Here is a 23319-nt window from a genome sequence, read left to right as displayed (position 1 = left end):
TAAGGAAGGAGGAGCCAAAGGTAGGAAGGAAGGTGGTAACAAAGTGGTAGTAATTGTCAGTATAGTCTGTCAGGCCAGAGAGTCCGGGCGGGGCGGGAGGAAGGCATGGACGTGGTCAGCACTGATAGCACAAACACAGCTTTGACCTGCTCGAGCGTGGGAGTAACAACTGCAGCCAAAGTCACCACACTCCTATCAGCCCAATTCCAGAAGGGGCTTTAGGATCTAGTCCTAACGGTGGACTGGTAAGTTACAGGATGCCTTGTTGTCTCGGAAGCAGGAACATTTAAGTAAAGGTCACCGTGTACTCATTTTCGAGGTGAACCAAAGCAAAATGTTAAGCTGACCGTTACAGCAAATGAAGAGGATCCGACCGAAGCCAGGAGCATTCAAAAGCACAAATGAACTGAGAGTGCTACGTTTCTTGGAAAATGATCAGTTTTTCGAGCTGGAACCTTCGGCCAACAACCTTTAAGGTAATTAACATTCAAGGTTAAGAGCTCCCTATGCAGCTTTTATTCTTAGCGGGAAGCTGACTTCATCCAGGAAATGCTGTGTCACTGGCTTCCCATAATAAAAGCAGAGCCAACACCTACCCAGCACCGACCATGTGCCACACACTGTGCTGCCGTTCCCCATCTCACCGGGACGGCAAGCCTGCGATTACACACTATCGTTTCCATTCTGTAAAGACGCTGCAGTGTAGCGGGATTGAGGGATTGCCCGCACGTGCCACGGGGGGGGGGGGGGGGGGGGGGCACCAGAAATTGAGATTGGAGTACAAGTCCACACAGACTGCTGCTCGTATTCCCAGAAACGCTAAGCAGGCGAACAAGGCGGGGGGGGGGGGGTGGCCCTCAGAATAAGAAGTTTCAGTGCAAGTAAATAAAACAGGTACCAGCCCGAGAGTTTGGTAAGACTAGAGGAGCTGCAGAGTACGCGACTTCTGGATCGTCTAGCAGAACAAATTTAGACAAAACCTTCGCATTACTAACAGAGACTATGCTTGCTGGAAAGAAGTGCACTGGGGCAGGGGCATATTATGTTAAATGAAATGGTATACTATGTTGAACTGAAAAAAGCACAGGCTTAAAATCTCCATCCCCTTGAGGGGCACCTGGGTGGCCCAGTCAGTTCTGCGCCTGACTCTTGATTTCGGCTCAGGTTGTGATCTCAGGGTTGTGAGATCGAGCCCCATGTCCAGCCCCATGCTAGGTGTGGAGTCTGCTAGAGATTTCTCTCTCTCCCTGTCCCTCTTCCCCTATGCCCCCCCTCCCTTTCTAAAGAAAAAGAAAGAAAAACTCCATCTACTTGGATTTTAAGTGTGGTCTTGCCCCTAACTTTGCTTAGGCAGGATATTTAAATCATCTAAGCTTCAGCCTCTCCATCCAGGAAATGCAAGTATCCACTGCACCTGGATGTGGGGAGAATTACAGTCACATCTGCCTGCTGTCCACAAATGTAACTTCCCTTCACCTCCTAGAGAGAATAATTTCTGGGTCACCCTGGAAAAGGTGGCAAAGGTGTCATGTCAACAACCAGCCGATGATTCAGACAGGCTCTTCCTTACCTGGGACTTTGACTTTGCCACATACAAAACTGGGGAGGTTGGAGAGATGATCTCTAAACTCAAGCTCTCTTTGGGTGAACCTGAGAGGGTTAGATTTTGGTTTGTATCTCTATATAGTTATTTATCCTACACCAACCTTGCCTAATAATGTCAATTCTGGAGCAAGTCTGGAGAGAGCACTGCTACAAGTAGGCAGCCAAGGGCAGGAGCCAAAAATCAAGAAAAATAGTACACACCTTTCTCTGTGTTCTTCTAATTGTGTTCTCCACCCAGAAAGCCTCCAAGGGCACTTTGGATGCAGGACAAGAGGGTAAACATCACACATTTCCAGAAACCACCTCTATTACACAAATCTTCGAGGGAGAGGGAGAGACAGCAGGAAAGCATGCCACAAAGCCACAGGGTTCATAAATTTTGGCTAGCACATATAAATCTATGTATTTCTCCCTGCTTCTCATTTATCTGTAAGTTTCCCAAAGGTAGTGACTATGCCTTGACAATTTCCCAAAGCTTCTCAATTTCCACGTCACCCCAAATCCAGGTGGACAAGTAATGCTGATGGACTCCTAAACTACGTAAGGGTCAACCTTTAGCGTCTCACACATGGTTCACAGCCCTTCCCTGGTTCACAGCCCTCAGGCTTAGGCAGAGAGTCTACTGGACCTAATGCAGTCGTTCTTTTTTTTTTTTTTAAGATTTTATTCATTTATTTGACAGATAGAGATCACCAGTAGGGAGAGAGGCAGGCATAGAGAGAGGAGGAAGCAGGCTCCCTGCCAAGCAGAGAGCCCAATGCGGGGCTCGATCCCAGGACCCTAGGATCATGACCTGAGCGAAAGGCAGAGGCTTTAACCCACTGAGCCACCCAGGCGCCCCAATGCAGTCGTTCTTAACACATGACAATCACCTGGGAACCTCCAGCGTACCAACACTGCAGCCCCTGCCTCCAGAGACTGATTTAATGGGCCTCAGCGGGGGCAGGTGTCACTAGTTTTAGGCATGCGTATGGGCATGAGTGTGCATGGTGTGTGCATGGTGTATGCATGGCAAGTGTGCACGCGCGCATGCACACACACACCCTCCAAACGGTGCCCTAGATTATTCTCACCAGCAGCAGAACTAAAGACCACTGACTGATGTGATTCACAAAAAATCCAACCAGTGAGCGAACCATAAGAGACTATGGACTCTGAAAAACAACCTGAGGGTTTTGAAGGGGCGGGGGTGGGAGGTTGGGGGAACCAGGTGGTGGGTAATAGGGAGGGCACGTATTGCATGGAGCACTGGGTGTTATGCAAAAACAATGAATACTGTTACGCTGAAAAAAATAAGTTAATTAAAAAAAAAATCCAACCAGCGAAAACAAATCAAAACCCCCTTAGGCGGAGCGCCTGGGTGGCTCAATGGGTTAAAGCCTCTGCCTTTGGCTCAGGTCATGATCCCAGGGTCCTGGGATAGAGCCCCACCTCGGGCTCTCTGCTCTGCGGGGAGCCTGCTTCCCCCTCTCTCTCTACCTGCCTCTCTGCCTACTTGTGATCTCCGTCTGTCAAACAAATAAATAAAATCTTAAAAAAAAACCAAAAACAAACCAAAAAAACCTCCTTAGGCTCTGACAGGGGATATTTACCCATCTATTTTTAGTCTCTATTTTCATGTTTGAGATTTGTTTCAGCCTCTTAGGAAACTGACCAAGAACGTGCTCAAAGTCTTAAGAGACTTCTCAGTGTTACCAACTCTCCTGTTTCTCCTTCTCTAGATGATCCTACACGGGAAAGATCAAAACTGCTGAACACATTCACGAAGGAAGTGGCTGCCCTTCAGGATGCTGTGAGCCTTGACATGCGGCGACAGGGCACTTGGCACTCCTTCCCCTGGGGTGTGTTTTGTTCCTACACTGCGCCCGATCCTTAGCTACTTCCTCACTACAGAGGGGCGGTTAGATGAGCAGGTCCTGGGTCCCCTGGCTCTACTGTACATGTGGGTACTTTTCTTGCCTGCCCTGAACCTCAGTTTCCCCATTTGTAACACACACACGACTGGTGTGAGACGTCTACGATACTGTATTTTACACCAGTGTTGGTAAGTACTCTGAAAATGCTAGCTGAATCTACTCGATGTTTTTCAGTTTCCAAAGAGTCCATTTTCATTTCCTCCTTGAACAGCTTTACTGAAGTCAAGCCGAGGTTAAAGAAGCAGGAATAGGAGAATATAGGCCTGAGAGGCCAAAGCAGAGAACTGGGGAAAAGGCTAACCAAAGAAGTGGTCTTCCTCTATACAAAAGGCAGTTTCTAGAGACTGGGACACTCACCGTGATCAAGTAGCTGAAGGGAGGATCAGAAAGAGAGTGCTCACTTGAGCTCATTACCTAACCAGTATAGGAAGAACACAATGCTGATCACCATTTTGCTTTCTATTTAACATGGGCAGCAGAGGAATTAACCAAAGTTATACAGGGAATTTCCGATACCAAGTTTAAGGAAACACTGTACTCCACTAGAACAGAGTCAAGGAAAGGTTCAGATAAAACCTGGAGTATGCTCTGGTCTGTGAAAACCTAACAATTTGTTGGGAAAAGATAGGTATGTTACCAATCTCAAAGGACCGTACTGTTTTCTGGCCAAGGAGACACTGGGGAATATTTAACTTTCTGCTCCAGGAAAATGTTAGAGATACTTAGTAATTTATTCCCAACAGTGAAACTATTATATACTGACCTCCATGCCCTAGTAAGAAAGCAAGCTCGACTGGTACAACTCGAATGATCCAGTGGAATCACATACCAAGTCTCAGAATGAAAATAAAATCACGACAGGTTGCGTGATGCTTCAGGAAATAATCTACAATTTGGTTAGAACCCCAACTATTCAATGAGAGGGAGTATAAATATAGACCTTTGTAAATGTAATAGTTTGCTGTGATTTTTGTGCCATTCATTATGGCAGAAAGTATCATCTCTGCGAAGCTTAAGACACTGACCAGGACTAGGTTTCTCCTTGAGGGATACGAAGGATACCACCAGGGGTCTCCATCAAACCCAGCTCTGTCCCCAGGGGAAGTATGGAGGTAAAGTGACTGGCCCACCCCCACAGAAGTGAATGCTTCCGGGTTAATTTCTATTAATGCCAGGCAAGCCACCCAGTCCCCTTAGCACACTTTCCTGAAAGTTCACTAATTTACCAAGAATAGGTGGGCAAGAACAGCTAGAATTTCTAAAAATTTATGGTAATAAATAAGGAACTAATGTCACCAAATTTCAAGACAAATTATAAGGCAAAAGTTAACATATATTTAGTGAAAATCACTAAAGTTGTCTCACTGACTAGAATCCGCAAATAGAAACTACTCTGTGAACTTAGCATGTGATAAAACAGAAACAACAAAGAAAGATTTGAGGTCTTAATAACTGTTGCTATGCAACTAGACAACAGAACAGAGCAAAAGTGAGTTAGCTACGAGAGTCCCATCAGAAAGGGCAAGGAATTCCAGAGGGGTTTAGGAACAATTTGCAAAATGCTACAGGTGCTAAATCTGACCATGATGAAAGCACTGTAAATGACCAAGTACATAAAAACTCAGACTGTGCTCTAAATAAGAAGGGAACCAACATTCAGCATGAACATACATAAATAAATGGGCAAAAGCTCCAAGGCTATCACACAAAAAAAATGGATGGAAGAATTAGTGGTGATATCCTTTCCAAATGCCTTTAATTGTATACTTGGATAATTCCTTTACCAAGAAAAGAGAACACGGTTGCAAACAATATTTTACACAGCACAACAGGTTACTATGCCAAAGAGATACAGGGAAGTCACGCAAATGATTAAAACTCCAGATTCCAGTTAGTAAATGGTCAAGGACACTTTACACATAAAATGCATAGCATAAACCCACACAGGGAAAAAAAAGGGAAAATGTTTAGCTTCTGTGTTACCCACTATACAATCAAAATCATGAAGCCTCACTGTGGCAGGGCTGTGGAGAAACCAGTACACTTCATGAACTTTGCCCTCCACATGGTAATTCCACTCAGGGGCACATGCCCTATAGGGAAACCACCGATTACCTGAAAAAGGCTTACCTAACTCCAAGTTATGCTCCAGACAGCCAAGATTCACTCTCACTAGCAAATGGGAGAAACAGCTCTTCAAGCCACAGATAGTATGTAATAAACAGGCATGTTCCAACAAAAGTTTCTTTACAAAAACAGGTGTCACCGAAACCCACAGAGCAAGCAACACAGAGTGGATACCTAACGTAAACTATGGACTCTGGGTAATGATGCTGAGCCAGTGTTGGCTCATTGACTGTTAAGAAGTGCCCCACACTGGTGCGGGATGCTGGTGGTGAGGAAGGCTGTATTTGGGCAGGGGCTGTATGTGGGTGCTAGCTGTATGTGGGTGCTCAATTTTGTGATGAACCTAGAAATATTCAAAATAAAGTCTACCAATTAAAAACCAGAACAAAACAGGGGGCTGGCTCTCGGGCTATAGAGTTGGACAACCTATCTTCCACGATGGTATTCCTAAAACAAAAGTATGTGCCCAACTCAGTTTATCATGGAAGTCAAGTGCTTAAAATGCCCATGTGACAGAAAGGAAAAGGAAAAGCAAAAGCAGTGATATTTTCTGATTCCATCCAGTAATAAATCCAAGGTTTCTCAAATCGTGCCAAGAGCCTAGCGAGTTTTCTAAGCTCAGGTGGGAGGACACCACCCATCGGGAGGTCAGCAAGTATGGCCAAGTCTCCCCTTCAAGACTACAGACTCCCGGGGCGCCTGGGTGGCTCAGTGGGTTAAGCCGCTGCCTTCGGCTCAGGTCATGATCTCAGGGTCCTGGGATCGAGTCCCGCATCGGGCTCTCTGCTCAGCAGGGAGCCTGCTTCCCTCCCTCTCTCTCTCTCTCTCTGCCTGCCTCTCTATCTACTTGTGATCTCTGTCTGTCAAATAAATAAATAAAATCTTTAAAAAAAAAAAAAAAAAAGACTACAGACTCCCACACAAAACTGCAAGATAGGCAAGCCAGAGACACAGCTGAAGCACCCCGAGCCTGATGAACCAGATTACATTGAAATCCAACCCTATCTGATCATGAAGGCCCCAAAGGGCCAATTCTGACTTTAAGCTTAAATACTGATCAAGATGCATGAAGTCAAGTTAGACATCTTTACCCCAAATGAAATCACTCTCTTGCCCTTTAATAATTCTCAATAGTAGGCTTCTGTCTCCCAACAGGTTAGTCTAATTCTTGGCAACTCCTCCCAGTAGAAAAACCCTCCTGCTTAGAGAAATGGTGTATCGTGTAAATATCTGTTAAGGTACAAAGTAAACATACTCGAGGACAAAATGCAATTGTTTTTCCTCTTTCCTAACATGATAATTCAAAAAAAAATCTTTTCATCTCCTCTGGAAACAGAATCACTCTTCTCCCCAGTGGTAATCAGACTTGGCAGAGCAAAATGACCTTAAAAACCAAGACTTTTCGAAGAGCAGTCATTTGAAACCAAAGTCAACTTTTCAGTGGGTATTGCGATCTTAAAATACTTTCTAAAGGAAAATAGAAGGCGGCTGGGCCCTTAAACCTCAAGAAGAGTAAAAATAAGGAAACTGCTGCCTTCTGATGGCTAAAGGCTCCTGGGTTCACAAGGAGTGTGATGGTGGTAGAAATCTTTTCTGTGAAAAAAGGGCAGAGTTGTCAGACAACCTGCCTTCTGGTGGTTTAATCTGGGAGATGCTATATTTGAATGCGCGGACATTATGGAAATTTATATAACAACGAAGGTGTGTAGTGTTTAATAACCTTTACAGGGAGCCAGGAATCACCCGTCACGGAGCGCCCACTCTGCAGACAGCCAAGAGCTGAAGAAGCTGGGAGAGGTTCCAAAGCAGGGGCGAGCGCTGCCCTCTGGGAAGAGACAGTTTTTTTTTTTTTTTTTTTTTTTTTTTTTTTTTAAAGATTTTATTTATTTATTTGACAGAGAGAGATACATGTAGGCAGAGAGGCAGGCAGAGAGAGTGAGAGGGAAGCAGGCTCCCTGCCGAGCAGAGAGCCCGATGCGGGACTCGATCCCAGGACCCTGAGATCATGACCCGAGCCGAAGGCAGCGGCCTAAACCACTGAGCCACCCAGGCGCCCGACAGTTTTGAATAAAATAAAATAAAGGGAGGGCAGGCGCAAACACCCTTAAAACCAGTGCAGCTGTGCAAAAGACAAGAGCAAAGGAACTGGGAAATAGAACAAATGGGAAGTAAGTGTGCAGGGAGGGAATCAAAGTGATGAGAGAAGGAATCAGAAGTGGCCAGAGTGAGGCTGAAAGATAAAGAGCAGCTCCCAATGAAAATGTGAATCATCTCCTATCAAGTCATTCAAGATTCGGCAGGTTCTGATTTTAATTTACATCTCAGCAGTCCAAGTTCTCCTTCCCTTATACCAAGAGAAGTTGTCATTCAACAACTACTTAATGGAAAGACAGAACTCAGATTTTTGCAAATATAACAAGGAGCTACCATTTCTTTTCCATTAACAACACAAACAATGACAATTTTGTTTGCTCACCCATTCATGGTTGATAATTGTCTCTGGTCTATTGTTGGTAGTTTGACACACAAAAACAAATAGCTGAGTAAAGTCGTTGTCATTTCTTTAGAATTTCTTCCCTGTGTATTCATTTCCTTTCAAAACAATCCTGTGTTTTGGATTTGAGGAAGACCATACACTTGAGCAGGACAAAGAAATAATCTGAGAAGAAATAAACTACGAAATTTCAAGACAGAGCTTTTTACTTGTCTCCGTTTGCGCTGGTAGGATAGTTCCCTTGAGACAAAGTTTACGAAGAGCCACCATTAGCATGAACGGCCCTTTAATGAACAAAAATTAGTACAAAAATCCTGAGAGTGACAGGTTCACAAGGAAAAGACCATGAAAGTTATATTGCAAAATGAAGTAAATGTTAATTCTGAACATGGAAATGTGATACTTCTCTTACTCCTAGTAAGGAATTTATATATACTATCTGAAGCCTCGGTCCAATAGAAAAATAATGTGGGACACACGTAATTTGAAACTGCCTAGCACCCACATCAACTCAAGAAGAAACAGGTGAAAGTTCTGACATTTCATTGAATCTAACATATCCAAAATATTATCATGTCTACAAGGAATCAATATAAAAATAGATTTCTCATATTAAGTCCTTGAAAGCCACTGTGCATCTTACAGCACAACTCAATTCAAAACCTAAATTTTGGGGTGCCTGGGTGGCTCAGTGGGTTAAAGCCTCTGCCTTCGGCTCAGGTCATGATCTCAGGGTCCTGGGATCGAGCCCCACAACAGGCTCTCTGCTCCGCGGAGAGTCCGCTTCCTTCTCTCTCTCTCTGCCTGCCTCCCTGCCTACTTGTGATCTCTGTCAAATAAATAAATAAAATCTTTAAAAAAAAAACCCTAAATTTCTATCAGAAGTAACTGACCTATAATTAGATTTCATCAAATTTACAGTTAAGGAAGAGTCACATATCCAAACTGCTCTAAACACAGAAGTTTGCCAATCAACTGAATCAAGTATCAGCTTTAAATTTAAATCTAAATCAGTTCAGTTTCTCAGTCACACTAGCCACATTTCAAGGACTAAAGAGGGTCAAGCGGCTAGTGGTGACCTTACTGGACAAAGGAGGCCTAAGATAATCACAGGAACCAAAAATTCAACCTAATTGTTAAAAAAAAAACTATAATAAAACAAAGCGAATGAGATATGGAATACAGTAGAAAAATAAAGGCATTAAAAATAGAAAGCAAAAAAAAAAAAAAATAGAAAGCAAGAAGGGTGCCTGGGTGGCTCAGTGGGTTAGGCCACTGCCTTCCGCTCAGGTCATGATCTCAGGGTCCTGGGATCGAGTCCTGCATCGGGCTCTCTGCTCGGCGGCGAGCCTGCTTCCCTCTCTCTCTCTCTGCCTGCCTCTCTATCTACTTGTGATCTCTCTCTGTCAAATAAATAAATAAAATCTAAAAAAAAAAAAAAATAGAAAGCAAGAGAGGGGCTCCTGGGTGGCTCAGTGGGTTAAGCCTCTGCCTTCAGCTCAGGTTGATCTCAGAGTCCTGGGATTGAGCCCTTTGTTGGGCTCTCCGCTTGGCAGGGAGCCTGTTTCCCGCCCCCTCTTGCTCTGCCTGTCTCTATGCCTACTTGTGATCTCTCTCTGTCAAATAAATAAATAAAAATCTTTAAAAAAAATAGAAAGCAGGAGAAAATTATAGATGTTTATCACTATAGATGACAGATGTTTCCTATCAACAAATACATGTATTGGTTAAACTTAGCCACACAAAAGAAAAAGTTTGATTCACAAAGCAAAACCCACTTTACACTACATTTCAAGATGATAATTAAGGCAAAGTAATTCAGAAAGACTGAGGGGGATAAAAACACAAAATAAAACAGCAATGCTCCACCAGAAAATCTAAACAAGAGGAAAATAAAGATGTAGATCTCAATGTCAAATAAGGTTGAATCCAGGCTAAAAAGCAATAATCCAGCAAGAGGGCAGCACTCTGTATCGCTAAAGGGTACATCTCACAATGAGGACATGCCAGTTAAGAATGTTTCAGAAGCCAACAGGTATGAAGGAAATACCGTCAGAGAGATACAGAGAGAGGGAATCCTATTAGGAGGCTTGAACTTCTTTCAGGTCATGATGGGTCAAGTAGATTTAAAAAAAAAAAGTAAAGGTATAGGAAACAAATAGCATAATTAATACAGTGTATCTGGTATATCAAATTCTGTAACCTGAGACGAAAACATCATCTTTTTGCTGCCCAAGGAACAGTCACAGGAAATGACCATATATTGGGCTACAAAGTAAACATCTGCAAATTAAAGAAATAGTCATCCAGGTAACATTCTGGGATCACAATGCAACAAAACTAGACGTGAAGAAAATTAAAATGCAGGATGTGCCTGCCCTGAAAATGTAAAAACTCCAACAACTCCTAGTTCACAGAAGGACTGAAGTCTGAAGATGCGGAAGAGCTGGAAGGAGAGAGGACCAGATCCTGACAGGTCAGCGGCTCAAGCCGTGAGGAGGAACTGTAGCCTTACGCACTCAAAGAGCACAAGAGAAAAGAAACCAAGTGTCCAACTCAGAAGGAAAAGAATAGCAAAGGTGAGGAGACTGGAGAGGTCAGAGGGAATTAACAAGGTCAAAGTGGACATTGATGAACTAGAAAACAAAACTCATAAAACAAATAAAGGAATCCAATCATAAATTACCATATAATCTAATCAAGAAAGGGAAGGAGAGGGGCGCCTGGGTGGCTCAGCGGGTTAAAGCCTCTGCCTTCAGCTCAGGTCATGATCCCAGGGTCCTGGGATCGAGCCCCGCATCGGGCTCTCTGCTTAGCGGGGAGCCTGCTTCCTCCTCTCTCTCTCTCTGCCTGCCTCTCTGCCTACTTGTAATCTCTATCTGTCAAATAAATAAATCTTAAAAAAAAAAAAAAAAAAAAGAAAGGGAAGGAGAGAACGAATACAAAATAGAGGAAAAGCCACAGAGAAAATGAAGAGATTACTATCTCAGCTCTGCAAGTTGACTTAAAACCTCAATGACTAGGATAATTTTCTAAAGAAATACAACAAAATATACTCCAGAAGAAACAGAAAATCTATACAGCTCAGTACCACAGAATACAGAAAGTTGTCAAAGAGCAACAGTCCCCAAACACACTAGGTTTCAAAGGTACAGGGGGAGTCTACCAAATCTTTTTGGTAAAGACTTTATTATTTATTTATTTAAAATTTTTAAGGCGGAGGAGAGGGAGGGAGAAAATCTTAAGCAGGTTCCATGCTCAGGGCCACAGCCTGAGGTGGGGATCGATCTCGGGACCCTGGGACCGTGACTTGAGCCAAAAGCAAGAATTCGACTGTCAACCAACTGAGCCACCCAGGCACCCCACTACCAAACCTTTAAAGAACAGAGTATTTGAAAGATAAATTGGTGGTAATATAAAAAAGAGAAGTCTTCTGAAACAAGCCATGGCACCTGACAAGAAAATCTGAGAGACTGCACATACACATGAGATCTACAGACAAACTGCACGTGGATATCCAGACAACGAACCCAAGCGCTCAACACCTGATTCTTGCTAGTTCTTTAAGGGTCAAAAGTTTCCATAATAAAAAACCAAAATAGAAAATCATTTACTCAAGGAGAAAACATTCTAACTAGATAACACTTTTTACTTATCAGAAGTTTGCCGACAATTTGGTAAAAGCACAGGAAACAGGCACTCTCGGAACCTTCTAGGGAGAGGATAAACAGGCAGCCTCTAGGGAAAGCAATCTGACAATGTTTATGAAAGTTTCAAATGCACACACCTCTGAGGTAGTAATCCCACGCTCAGGAATATGTCCTGTATATACAGTCATACAGACACAGACTGAGGCACGTATGGGACAATTCATGCTAACGCTGGTTGCCACGGCGAAACAAGAGACAACCTACTAGCCATAAAGAGGGAGTTGGCTAATGAGTTATAGAACAGTCATATAAACAATCTCTCAGAAGCCCTAAACAAGGAAAAGGAAGTGCTGTAGCTGAAGATATAGAAATCTCCTTAAGGTACAAATTTTAAAAAGCAAAGGTATGGACAAAACTATAACAAGCTGCCATTTATACCAAAAAATGGGGAGGCTAGTGGACAAAAGTAGGAAGGTGACATTTCTATGTCCTTTGGTACTTCTTGAATTTGAAACCATGTAACTCCCATCTCAAACCAAAAAGAAAATCTCATTAAAAAAAAAAAAAACCCACCCTTTAGAATGAGCTCCTATCCAGTAAGAACACTTGCTACTCCTGCTACATTTGCTAACTGGGTGGAAGGCCTTACTTCAAGCAAAGATCGAGTTCAAGAAACTCTTATTATTTTAAAGGGCACAGTAAAATATGGCAAACATAGGAACGGGCAACAGTGCTCTAGAGCAGAAGATCATCTAATTAGTGGTTTTCAATGCTGGTTATGCTTAAGAGCAACCTGAGAATCTTCTAAAAATACCAGTGCCCTGCACCCCACCCCCAGACCATCTACATAAGTTTGGGGGATGGGACCCAGGCATGAAAACCACGGATCTAAATGCTTTACAGCAGTGGTCTTCCACAAAGCCTGGTTTTGCTCCCCCAGAGGACATGGGGCTGTCTGGGGACACTGGGTTGTCCCAGCTGGTGCCTTCTCATAGGTACTGGCATCTAGTGGGTAGAGGCCAGTGATGCTGCCTTAGTAAACCTCCAACGGTGCTCAGGACACACCCCCAACCATGACCTGTCCCCAAATGTCAAGAGTGTTGAGAATGAGAAACCCTTCTTTAAAATAAAATCACTGCTTCTGAAGTAACAACCAGTTTTCATCCTCACTTAAACAGGAAGATAATCTCCTTATTTTACTAGTGTGGATAGATTAGTATAATAAAGCTATTTCAGCGGCCATAGAAACTACAATTTATTTGTTAACATTCTTATAAAGAATACAGAGACACCGAATTCCACGTACACGCTTTCTTTGTTCCCTGTCCAAAATACGGTCAGGCAAAAATTTATGTCCTGTTTGTAAGACAGTGAGGGAGAAAATCTGAAAGGTCACCGAGTGGCAGCCTAGAGGTCAATATGGTCCACATGTCCACTTTGTTTGAGTCTCAGGTCTTTTCAAATATACTGAATTGTCGCCGCTCACCTGCCCCTTCTGGAGCCAGCACATACCTTCTGCAGTCTGCCACGGTCCACACCTGGCTGGCTTCACGTGGTCATCTGCTGCTCCCCAGCTGGTCCTTTAAGCATCTGAGGTGGCCTTCATCTGCCATTTTCAACAACCATGAAGGGAAATAATGCCTCTCACCTTAAAAATATCCCCACATCCATTCTGGGGCGCCTGGGTGGCTCAGTGGGTTAAAGCCGCTGCCTTCGGCTCAGGTCATGATCCCAGGGTCCTAGGATCGAGCCCCACATTGGGTTCTCTGCTCCGCGGGGAGCCTGCTTCTTCCTCTCTCTCTGCCTGCCTCTCTGCCTACTTGTGATTTCTCTGTCAAATTAATAAAATATTTTTTAAAAAAATATCCCCACATCCATTCTAAATTCTCCAACTCCTACACTGCCTGCCACCAAAGAACTATCAAGAGCTAGAAGAACTGAAAGAAAGGTAGAAGTCGAGATGTGTGACAACACTCTTCTTCCAGTTGCTGTCATTAAACGTAGGCTGCCCGCCACCTGTCTCTGGATATTACAAACTAGGCTTGTAGTTTCTAGCAAATTCCACTACAATTATATATAGCTCTTCTGTGTGCTTCCTTATAAGGGAAAAAACTTCAATTATTAGGCTTCTTCCATTATCCTAGATTAGCATATCCCTCCACCTCTCCCAAAATAGGTCAGAAGCCTTTTATGGGAAATACCTATCAGGAGATTTGGTAATTTTTTTTTTCAGAAGTTCATCCCTTTTCCTTTGAAACTACAATCACACAGTTCAGGAGTCGTGTTTTAGAGATTACCTGATACAATCCACACGTTTTTTTAATGAGGAAAATGACCCCCCCAGTGAGGTTCACTCAGCCAAGGCCACACTCTTGAGTTAGTGGCAGGGCAAAAATTAGAACACTTATTTCCAGATACCGGTCCCATGGGTTTTCCATGATAACACTATCTCCCACTGTGGTTTTCCCACTCAAGTAACATTCTTGCCAAGACACCTATTAACATGGGTAGATACTAGCTTCCTGTAGACCTAAATCAACTGAAATTTCGCCAAGCTAGCAGAGCTATCATGTCAATTTTGAGGGTGGAAGAAAATAGGAATTTCTGGATTCCTTTTGCTCCTTTTACTGTGAATTAACCTAACTTGGTTAGGTCATGAAGCTGATACCTTCAGAGTCTTTTCTAAACCATAAGTTGGAGATGGAAAACGTGCTATTTACAGCAATGGTGACATTTTCTTTCTAAACCCTGAAGTCAGGAGCTGCTTCAAACCTCTAAAATGCCAAAGTGGCCAGGGATGGGTAACTACTGAAAAGCTTCCAGGAGTGAAGTTTCAGATGCAAAGATCAACATCTCATTGAATTTTGACTCTCCTCATCACTCCCTGGCAAAGCGGGTTCTTAAAATTTAATTTGGTCTCCACCGTAACCTAGTCCTTTCTTCCTACCCCCACTTTGTCAGTGTAGGCAACATCACAATTGCATCTCTGATCTTCCTGGAGTGTCCTACCTCCTCTGCACTTTTAGTTTCTATTCCCAGTGGATACTGTCCCTTTACATTTACATAAAATTCATTACAGGAAGGGACTCCCATTATGTTCCCTTGAGAGCTCAGAACATCGCTGCTGCTCCATTCGATTCCCCTTCAAGGATACTCAACTCCAGTCGGATACCTGGGTGCGCACTTGGCTTTCACTGTCAGGTGGTTCACAACCACCTCCCTCGCCTTCAGCAACTCTTAAGTATTCGCTCCGTGGCTGAAAAGGCGCCGCTCTGGGGAAACAGGATCCCGTGAGCAGAAGGTGGTGGAATCTATTTCCATGTCAGCTAGGCCTCTCCGGGAAGGGGAGGGCCGGGTCTTCCGCGCTCCCACCTCAATCCGGGTCAGCTGCCCATCAGCCCACTGGACCGGGGAGAAGGTGGTGGGACACAAAAGGGGAGGCGCGACTAAAGGTGCTGGCCCCAAGACCGGGGGTGTATGAGACCCTGCTCTGACGCTAGGAGCCCACGCGTCCTCTCCTCCCCAGCATCTAAGGCGTCTGCAGTCCAGGCCTCTAACTGCTTTAACATTACACGAAAAGGACAACAGTTCGAGTCCTTCCGCTCCAGGCACACGGGAGCACCTTAGGGCAAAAAAGGAACAAAATGCCACTGCGTAATTTATTCGACCTCAAGGTGTTTCTAAACAGCTCTTACCCAACAACAACAACAACAACAGAATCTACAAATAAAAACATTAAAAAGCTACACCCACATTCCGCTACTAAGTTTTGAGGACGGTGAGGTCTGTGTCAAGTAGATTTGAAGCTACCGAAGCAGGTCTGGGGAGTCCCGCCCGGATGAGGGTCCTCGGACGCGGTTTCCGTGTTTCCAAGTAAAGCCCTGGCCGGTGTGCGGGTGCCAGGCCCTGCCCCCTCCGCTCCCCGAAATTCAAGTCCCCGGGAGAGTCCCCGGGCATCCTGGAGCCCCGCCTGCGGTTCCCACGGACTTTGCCCCGAGCTACGAAGACCCGCGGCGACCGCCCCGGAAGGCAGCAGCCCCGCGTTCCCGGGCTGTGGGGACCGTACCGACGGCGGGGGCCCGCGGCCCCGCACTCACCGAAGTCTAGGAACTGCTTGATGGAGAGTGGCGATGGCGAGAAACGCGAGTAGCGTTCGATCTGCTTAGGCACCGGCTGCTTCAGCAGCCACCGGAAAAGCCGCATCCTCGCCGAGGCCGCGCACACACCAGCCGAGACGCTCAGGCAGCCGCACGAGCCGTTGCAGCCGAGCCACGCGGATCCCGCACGTCAGCCGAGCTCGCACCCTGGCCTCCGCCTCGGCCTTGGCGCCCCGGGTGCAGCCGCCGCACCAGCAGCAGCAGCTCCCGGGCCGCGGACGGCCGCCCGCGGCTTCCCCAGGCCCCGCCTACGGGGGCGGAGCCGGCCGCCGCACGTACGCGGCGCACGGAGGGCGCGGGGGATACGGGGGGCGCGCGGCCGCACGCGCCGGCCGCTGATTCGCCGCCGCCGCCCTCGCTTTCTTTTGCTTGAGTTCGCCCAGATGCTGGCGCCTCCCTCCTTTGCTCCTGGGTCTGAGCCCCTCCCGGCAACTGCAGCAGCCCTGCGTACCACTACCCCGGGCTAAGTCCTTCTGGGCCCAAAGGTAGCGAAGGTGCCGTCGGACCGCGAGGAGGTCCGAAGTGCACGCCCGGAATCCAGCCCTACGCCTTGTTTAAGGCGCCGCTCTACCGGAGGCACCTCTTCCGGGAGGCCTTCCCTGGATGGGCTGGCTACGGCCCTTAGGATCCCATTACATCTTGATACTTCGGTTTTCACGGCCCTTTTACCACTTAACTATAGTGGCCGTTTCATGCGTGCCACCACACGACCACCTTGGGCAGAATTAAATGCGGTTATATTTCATGCCTGCCTCCCACCCGCTGGACAGGCTTAATTGTCACGTCACTGTTGACTCTGTTACGTGGCCCACGGTACCGCCTCCACCCCCACCCCTACCTCCCCCTCCCCACCCTTAAGCCCCCACCCTTTTGAACACCTTTGGGCAGGAATGTTAGGTCACTCACTCTGTTTTGCAGACTTCCGCTCCTCGTCCCCAACAACCCTCCCCCACCATCTTCCCACTGAGGCCACCATCTTTGGACAAGATTAAGTCATTGCCTCTGTTTCATGCCACCACAACCACCGTTGGACAGTATCAGTTCTAACATCACTGACACTGGGTTTCGGGCCCCCCGCCCCCATACTCCCTCTCACACCAAGTGGCTGTTTCATACCACCACTACCATCGGAAAGGATCAAATTAAAGGTCATTGGCATTATCTTTCATACCCCCTCACTCACCACCACCACCATAGGACAGCTCCCTGACTCTTTAATGCTTCACCAACCTCCAGCACCACGACATTTGGATAGGAGTCTATGCTTGCACTAGGTGCTGAGTATTTTTTCTCTGCGTACCAGTGACCTTGAACTCAGGGCTCAGTATATGAGATCATGATTTCCTAATGGGGGTGGATGAAGTACTGCTGACTTCAACCATTTTCACCAAATTTTGCTTTATTTTTGGCAACATATAAACATCAAGTAAAAGGAAAAGTGGAATGTTCTCTAAGGAAAGGTAAAAATGGAACTGGAGACCACTCTTGTGATCTGATTAGGCTGGTTTTCTCACTGAATAAAATTATCAGTGTTAGCTATTGAACTTCGGTGCCTTCGTTGGGTATTTGTGCACCCAATTCTTCGCTTACTAGTTGTATCTTTATTCTGAATTTAAAGAAAAGTAATACATACACTCAACTGCATCCAGTGGTGTGCCTACACGTCTAGATTTTCAAATACATCTTGGTCATCTTGGTGGTGGTATGATACACACATTACCACGTCCTCTCCATTCAAACCAAAACCTAAAAGAGATGTACTGACAACCTCTTTAGCTGGGTATTTTGCCAGCAGAGCTAAGCAATCCTGTTAGTGCGGATGGGCAGACAAAAAGAAGACCTGTAGCCTGTGATTCTTCCAGTGACTTTTACAGGTGCCACTCGGATGTCAGAGTGTACTTGGTGACAGTGGTGGTAGTCAGGAAAAAGGAAGGTTCCCCCAACCTAAGCTGCTGGTCTGTCTGAGCCAGCACATCACTTGTTTCATTCCTTTCTCTGCCAGTGAACACAATCTGTATATTCTATTGATTTGATCACTTCACCTGTCATGTGATTAGTTCTACTGATGCTTCCCCAACAGGTGGCAAAGTCCTAGAAATGGGACACAATATGAGAGAGTCTGGTGTGATGTAAATTGCACTGGTCCAGGGCTCAAAAGGCCCAGTCCTAAGCTTTGTTCTATCATTAACTGGCTGTGTGGCCTTAGACAAGTCACTTAACCTTTCTCTGTCCCAGTTACTTCTTATGTCAGATGGAGATACCCGATCGCTCTCCCTGGTCTCTGTGACAAATCAAATGAAATCAATCCCATCTAATATAAACTTAAAATATTGTTCTACTTCTTTCATACAGCAATACATATTTTTAAGCTAATAGTCTCATGCAAACTGGCAAAATCCAGAGTTCAACCAGTGAGTTGATTTCAGTACTGCTTATGGCTATAAGAGAAGGATCTTGAAAGAAATAGATCGTGATGAACTTTTTTCAATTCCTTGCACACACCAAAGTTTCCCCGGGCCCGCTCCCAGTGCCTCTCAAAGCAAGATCCCTAGAACATCACCTGGGAACTTGCTAGAAATACAAACTCCTGGATTCCACCCCAGACCTACTGAATGAAAACCTGCGGGGGTGGGGCCCGGCCATCTGTGGTTCAACAAGTTTTGAGGGTTTTAAAGACCTGGCCACAAATTCTTTGATATTCCTTCCTCCAAGAGATGGAGTTTAATACTTCTTCCTTTGAGTGTGGGCTTGATTTAGTCCTCACTTCCAACAGAGGATGACCAGAAGTGGTAAGATCTCACTTCAAAGATCAGGTTATAAAACAGCTTCATTCTTACAAATACCTGACCAGTACTCCTCAAACTATCAAGGTCATTAAAAACAAGGAACATCTGAGAAACCATGACAATCAAGAGGAGTCTAAGGAGGCGTGACAACGTGCTATCCTGGATGGGATTCTGGAACAGATAAAAGGACACTAAATAAAAACTACAGAATTTGGGGCACCTGGGTGGCTCAGTAGATTAAGCTACTGCCTCCGGCTCGGGTCATGATCTCAGGGTCCTAGGATCGAGCCCTGCATCGGGCTCTCTGCTCAGCAGGGAGCCTACCTCCCCTACCCTCTCTGCCTGCCTCTCTGCCTACTTGTGATCTCTCTCTGTCAAATAAATAAATAAAATCTTTTTAAAAAACTACAGAAATCTTTTTTTTAAGATTTTATTTATTTATGTGACACGCAGGGAGAGTACAAGCAGGGGGAGCGGCAAGCAGAGGGAGAGGGAGAAGCAGGCTTCCCGTTGAGCAGGGAGCCCGACGTGGGGTTCGATCCTGATCCCAGATTCATGACCTGAACCAAAGGCAGCCGACTTAACCGACTGAGCCACCGAGGCACCCCAAAACTACAGAATTCTTCTTTTTTAAAGATTTTTATTATATTTATTTATTTATTTATATTGATTTATTTATTAATATTTATTTATTTATTAATATTTATTTATTTATTAAAATATTTATTTATTAAATATAAATATATTTATTATATATAAATATATTTATTATATTTATTATATTAATAGTAGGGGAAATGGAGCATAGGCCATATGGGAACATTGTGTACTATCTTCTCAATTTTGCTGTAAATCTGAAACTGTTGAAAAAAAATAAAGCCAATTATACCATACAGTATTACCTATGGTCATCATGTTGTACATTATATCCCCAGAACTTATTTTAACTTATAAGTAGGATTTCTTAAAGCTGTTAAAAGTTTTTATTGAAAGGGGGAAGAATTGTAACTATGTGAGTTGATGGGTGTGAACTAAATATATTGTGGTAATCATCTGGCAATGTATACATATACCAAATCATTATGTTGTACACCTTAAACTTATATGATGTTATATGTCAATTATATCTCAATAAAACAGGGGAGAAAGCAGTACCTTTTGGTTACAAGATATAAAATGTGAAATTCAAAGATAATATATAAGATATTAAATAAAAATACTTTATAACCCTAGAATAACTCCTGAACATTTAAAGAACATGTATTATTAAAAAAATAATAATGTGAACATAAAAAAAAGAAACGACTTCCCTCTTGGGGTTTTTCTCTCTCTGCTTTCTTCTCTGCTGCGAGGCAGCCCTGTGGAAGCCCACAGAAGTGAGCCTGAAAGCAGATTCCTCCTCAGGCACCTGGACTGTTACTTTGTGAAAGGCTCTGAGCCACTACCAGTCAGCTACGCGGCTCCTGGACTTCTGGCCCACAGAAACTCTCATGGTTTGGTATAATAAATGTTCATTGTTTCCAGCTATTCTGTTTTTGGATACTTTGTCATGCAGTAATAGTCGACTCCTCCGCATGCTTCAAGGGTGACTCTGACTCACATTCAAGTGCGAGAACTGCCGTCCTGCCCTATGCACTCTCACCCAGCTCCGTGTTCCAGAAGATCTCCGCAGCCGCATCACTTCGAAAACAAGGGAGGCCTTCCCTGACCAGGAAGGCAATTTGCTCCCCCTTGCGATATACCGTTTCTTGATTCTCTGAACTTCTCGCTGTAACACTCAAAACTGTTGGAATTTCATAAAGATCTCTCTTCCGCCCTAGACATAATACCTGTGATGGCTGAGCCGGAGTCTAGCCTCTCCGCTGCTCCGCTGCCGTGTCCGGCATCAGGACCGCTCACTAGGTCCACAACAGATATTCTTTATATAAAAGAAAACCAGGAATAGGAACAATAAAACTACCCTAAATCACATTCCTTCCTGTCAGCTCCCAGTGAGGAACGAAGGCAAGGGTAGTATTCTGAGTAATTCAAGCAATAATGGGCATTTTATTGAATCATAATTTGACAAAGCCAAAAGCCCAAGTGAAGTGGAATAGATGAGGGGAAAAAATAACCCCTGATTGTCTCATCAATCACTAGCAGGTGGGTCTTGTTAGAAAACACCTCCACTGGCATTTGACTCGGCTATGAACTCCTGGTCTCCTTGTGTTTCCCTCCTCCTTTCTTTACTTCAACTGACATATTTTTAGAAGCGCCCACCATGTGCTCTGGAAAAGGACCTATGTTTGTCTATTCACGTAAATCTGAGGGAGGAATCATATCCTCATTTTACAGATGAGTAAACTAAGACGATGACAGGTTAAAATAATTTTAAGATAACACAGCTTGTACAGGGCAGTCCAAATTTGAATCCAGGTCTCCTGACTCTCAATTCTACGTTCCTTGATACCAGACTGCATTTTTAAAATAGACTTTATTTTTATTTTTATTTTTTTTATTATCATAATAATTTTAATATACAGTTCATTGGTATTAAGTGCATTCATACTGCCATGCAACCATCAACAGTATCCATCTCCAGGATTCTCTTCACCTTGCAAAACTAAACTGTTCCCCATTAAACAATAACTCCCAATACCCTCTCCCCGCTGTCCCTGGAAATTTTTTAAAATATTTTTAAAATATTTATTTTAGAGAGAGAGTGCACACTTGCATGAGGGGGGGGAGGGGCAGAAGGAAAGGGAGAGGAAGAGAATCTCAAGCAGTGGGGAGGCTTGATCCCACGACCCTGAGATCATCACCTGAGCCAAAACCAAGAGTCAGATCCTTAACCGACTGAGCCAGCCAGGTGCCCCAAAATAGACTTTGCTTTTTAAACCATTTTTTAGGCTCACAGCAAAATGGAATAGAAACTACAGGGAGTTCCCACATACCAGGTCTCCCCACCCCCCACCCCTCCCCCCATGGAGCTTCCCCCACCATTATCATCCCGCAGCGGACTGGCATATTTGCTAATATCAGTGAACCTACATCAATACATCATCATGAACCATTATGAACCCAAACCCACATTTTACTGTTCACTCCTGGTGCCGTACTTTCTGTAGCTTTGAACAAATGTACTGGCCTAAAAATTCTCTATATTCTGTGTACACATCCCTCCATGCTAAACCCTGGCAAGCGTTGATCTTTTTACTGCCTCCATAATTCTACCTTTCCCAGAATGTCGTACGGTTGGAATCATACAACCTTTTCACAGTGGTTTCTTTCACTTTGTAATATGCATTTAAGGTTCATTCACGTCTCTTCATGACTTGATAGCTCATTTCTTTTTAGGTGTGAATAATATTCCATTGTTTGGAGGGAGCACAATTTATTTGCCCATTAACCTATTGAAGGAAATTTTGACTCTGTCCAACCCTCACCAGCCCACCCTTTGATTTGAAGAGTGGGAAGTTAAGATTGTGAAGGTGAGTGTGATTTGAAGCAGTAGCTCGATTTTTCCAAGTGCCCAGATTCATGATTTTTTGGACAAACTACTTTGGCTGGTACAACTCCTCTTCACGTCCATTTACCCCGGTCCTTTCGTTTCTAAAAAAGGAGGTTTTTCATTCTACTACTGGTAGTCTTTCTCTTCCCCCAAAAAGACATCAGAAAAGATTTTAAGCACAAGGAATGGTGTGGCAGGATAATTTATGAAGAAATTAAATCTGTGTTTTGTTCTTGCGCCTCGTGGAGAGGTAGCTGATCTTCCCCGGCCTGAAAGACAATGGAGACTTTAGGTCTGGGCTTTGGGCTGCTGTGTTGTATGGCAGGACTGAAAACACAGGTTGGAAGATCTGAGACATTTTGGTAATCTCTGTAAATTCATGCCCTCCTCTCTTGGTAACTACCCCACTTTTGTTTATTGCCCATGCAGTGAATTTATGCTGGGGGCAGGGGAAGAGGGTAGATCCTCCTTTGTTTGTAGTAATTTTTCAAAGATTTTATTTATTTGACAGAGAGAAAGAGAGCACAAACAGGGGGAGAGGCAGAGGGAGAGGGAGAAGCAGGTTCCCTGCTGAGCAGGGGCAGGGCTTGATTCCAAGACCCCGGGATCATGAACTGAGCCAAAGGCAGACACTTAACCGACTAAGCCACCCAGGCGCCCCTGTAGTAATGAAATGTATGGCTCAATCTAAAAATTAATGAGCTTGATTCTGACCACTGGCCAGAAGCTCATCGTTCGGGGATGGGCACATGACCCAATTTAGGCCAATGAGAAAGGAGGAGAAATTTCCTGGAGGCTTCTGTGAAAGAAACTTGCTTGCTACGGGGAGGAAGCTTCTGGAAGAAACTCTCTTATCTTTCTATCTTCTCCCCATCTCTGAGTGAATGCAAGTAAGCATGTAGCATCAGCTGACAACTGTCTTGTGACCAGGGCGAAGCTGACTTTGTAGAGGGTAGAGTGGAAATGAAAGGAAACAGGGTCGTTGATAATGTTGTCAGGTGCCTAAATCAAACCAACCCTGAAGCTTCCTCTGAACGCCAGTCATACAGGCCATTACGGTTTAGGCCGGGTTAGGTAGACTCGTGTTGCTTAGG

The 23319-nt window shown here is 44.6% G+C and overlaps 2 protein-coding genes across 2 annotated transcripts in view; both read right to left on the bottom strand.

The window, feature by feature from the left end:
* Nucleotides 1-16398, bottom strand: part of PDK3 (pyruvate dehydrogenase kinase 3) — a 69915-nt gene extending 53517 nt beyond the window's left edge. The window contains exon 1 of the mRNA XM_045994471.1: nt 15890-16398. Within this exon, the coding sequence (XP_045850427.1) occupies nt 15890-15995 (106 nt within the window). The 5' untranslated portion in view covers nt 15996-16398. The remainder of the gene's footprint in view (nt 1-15889) is intronic.
* The window catches only part of LOC123934564 (transcription factor SPT20 homolog), a 98357-nt gene continuing 91068 nt past the window's right edge, over nt 16031-23319 (bottom strand). Inside the window, exon 2 of the mRNA XM_045994728.1 lies at nt 16031-16392. Coding sequence (XP_045850684.1) covers nt 16031-16392 — 362 coding nt within the window. The remainder of the gene's footprint in view (nt 16393-23319) is intronic.

Source organism: Meles meles, chromosome X (assembly GCF_922984935.1).
Source record: "Meles meles chromosome X, mMelMel3.1 paternal haplotype, whole genome shotgun sequence".
Lineage (NCBI taxonomy): Eukaryota > Metazoa > Chordata > Mammalia > Carnivora > Mustelidae > Meles > Meles meles.
Note: the sequence above shows the minus strand (reverse complement) of the source record. Positions and strands in the feature narration are given on the sequence as shown.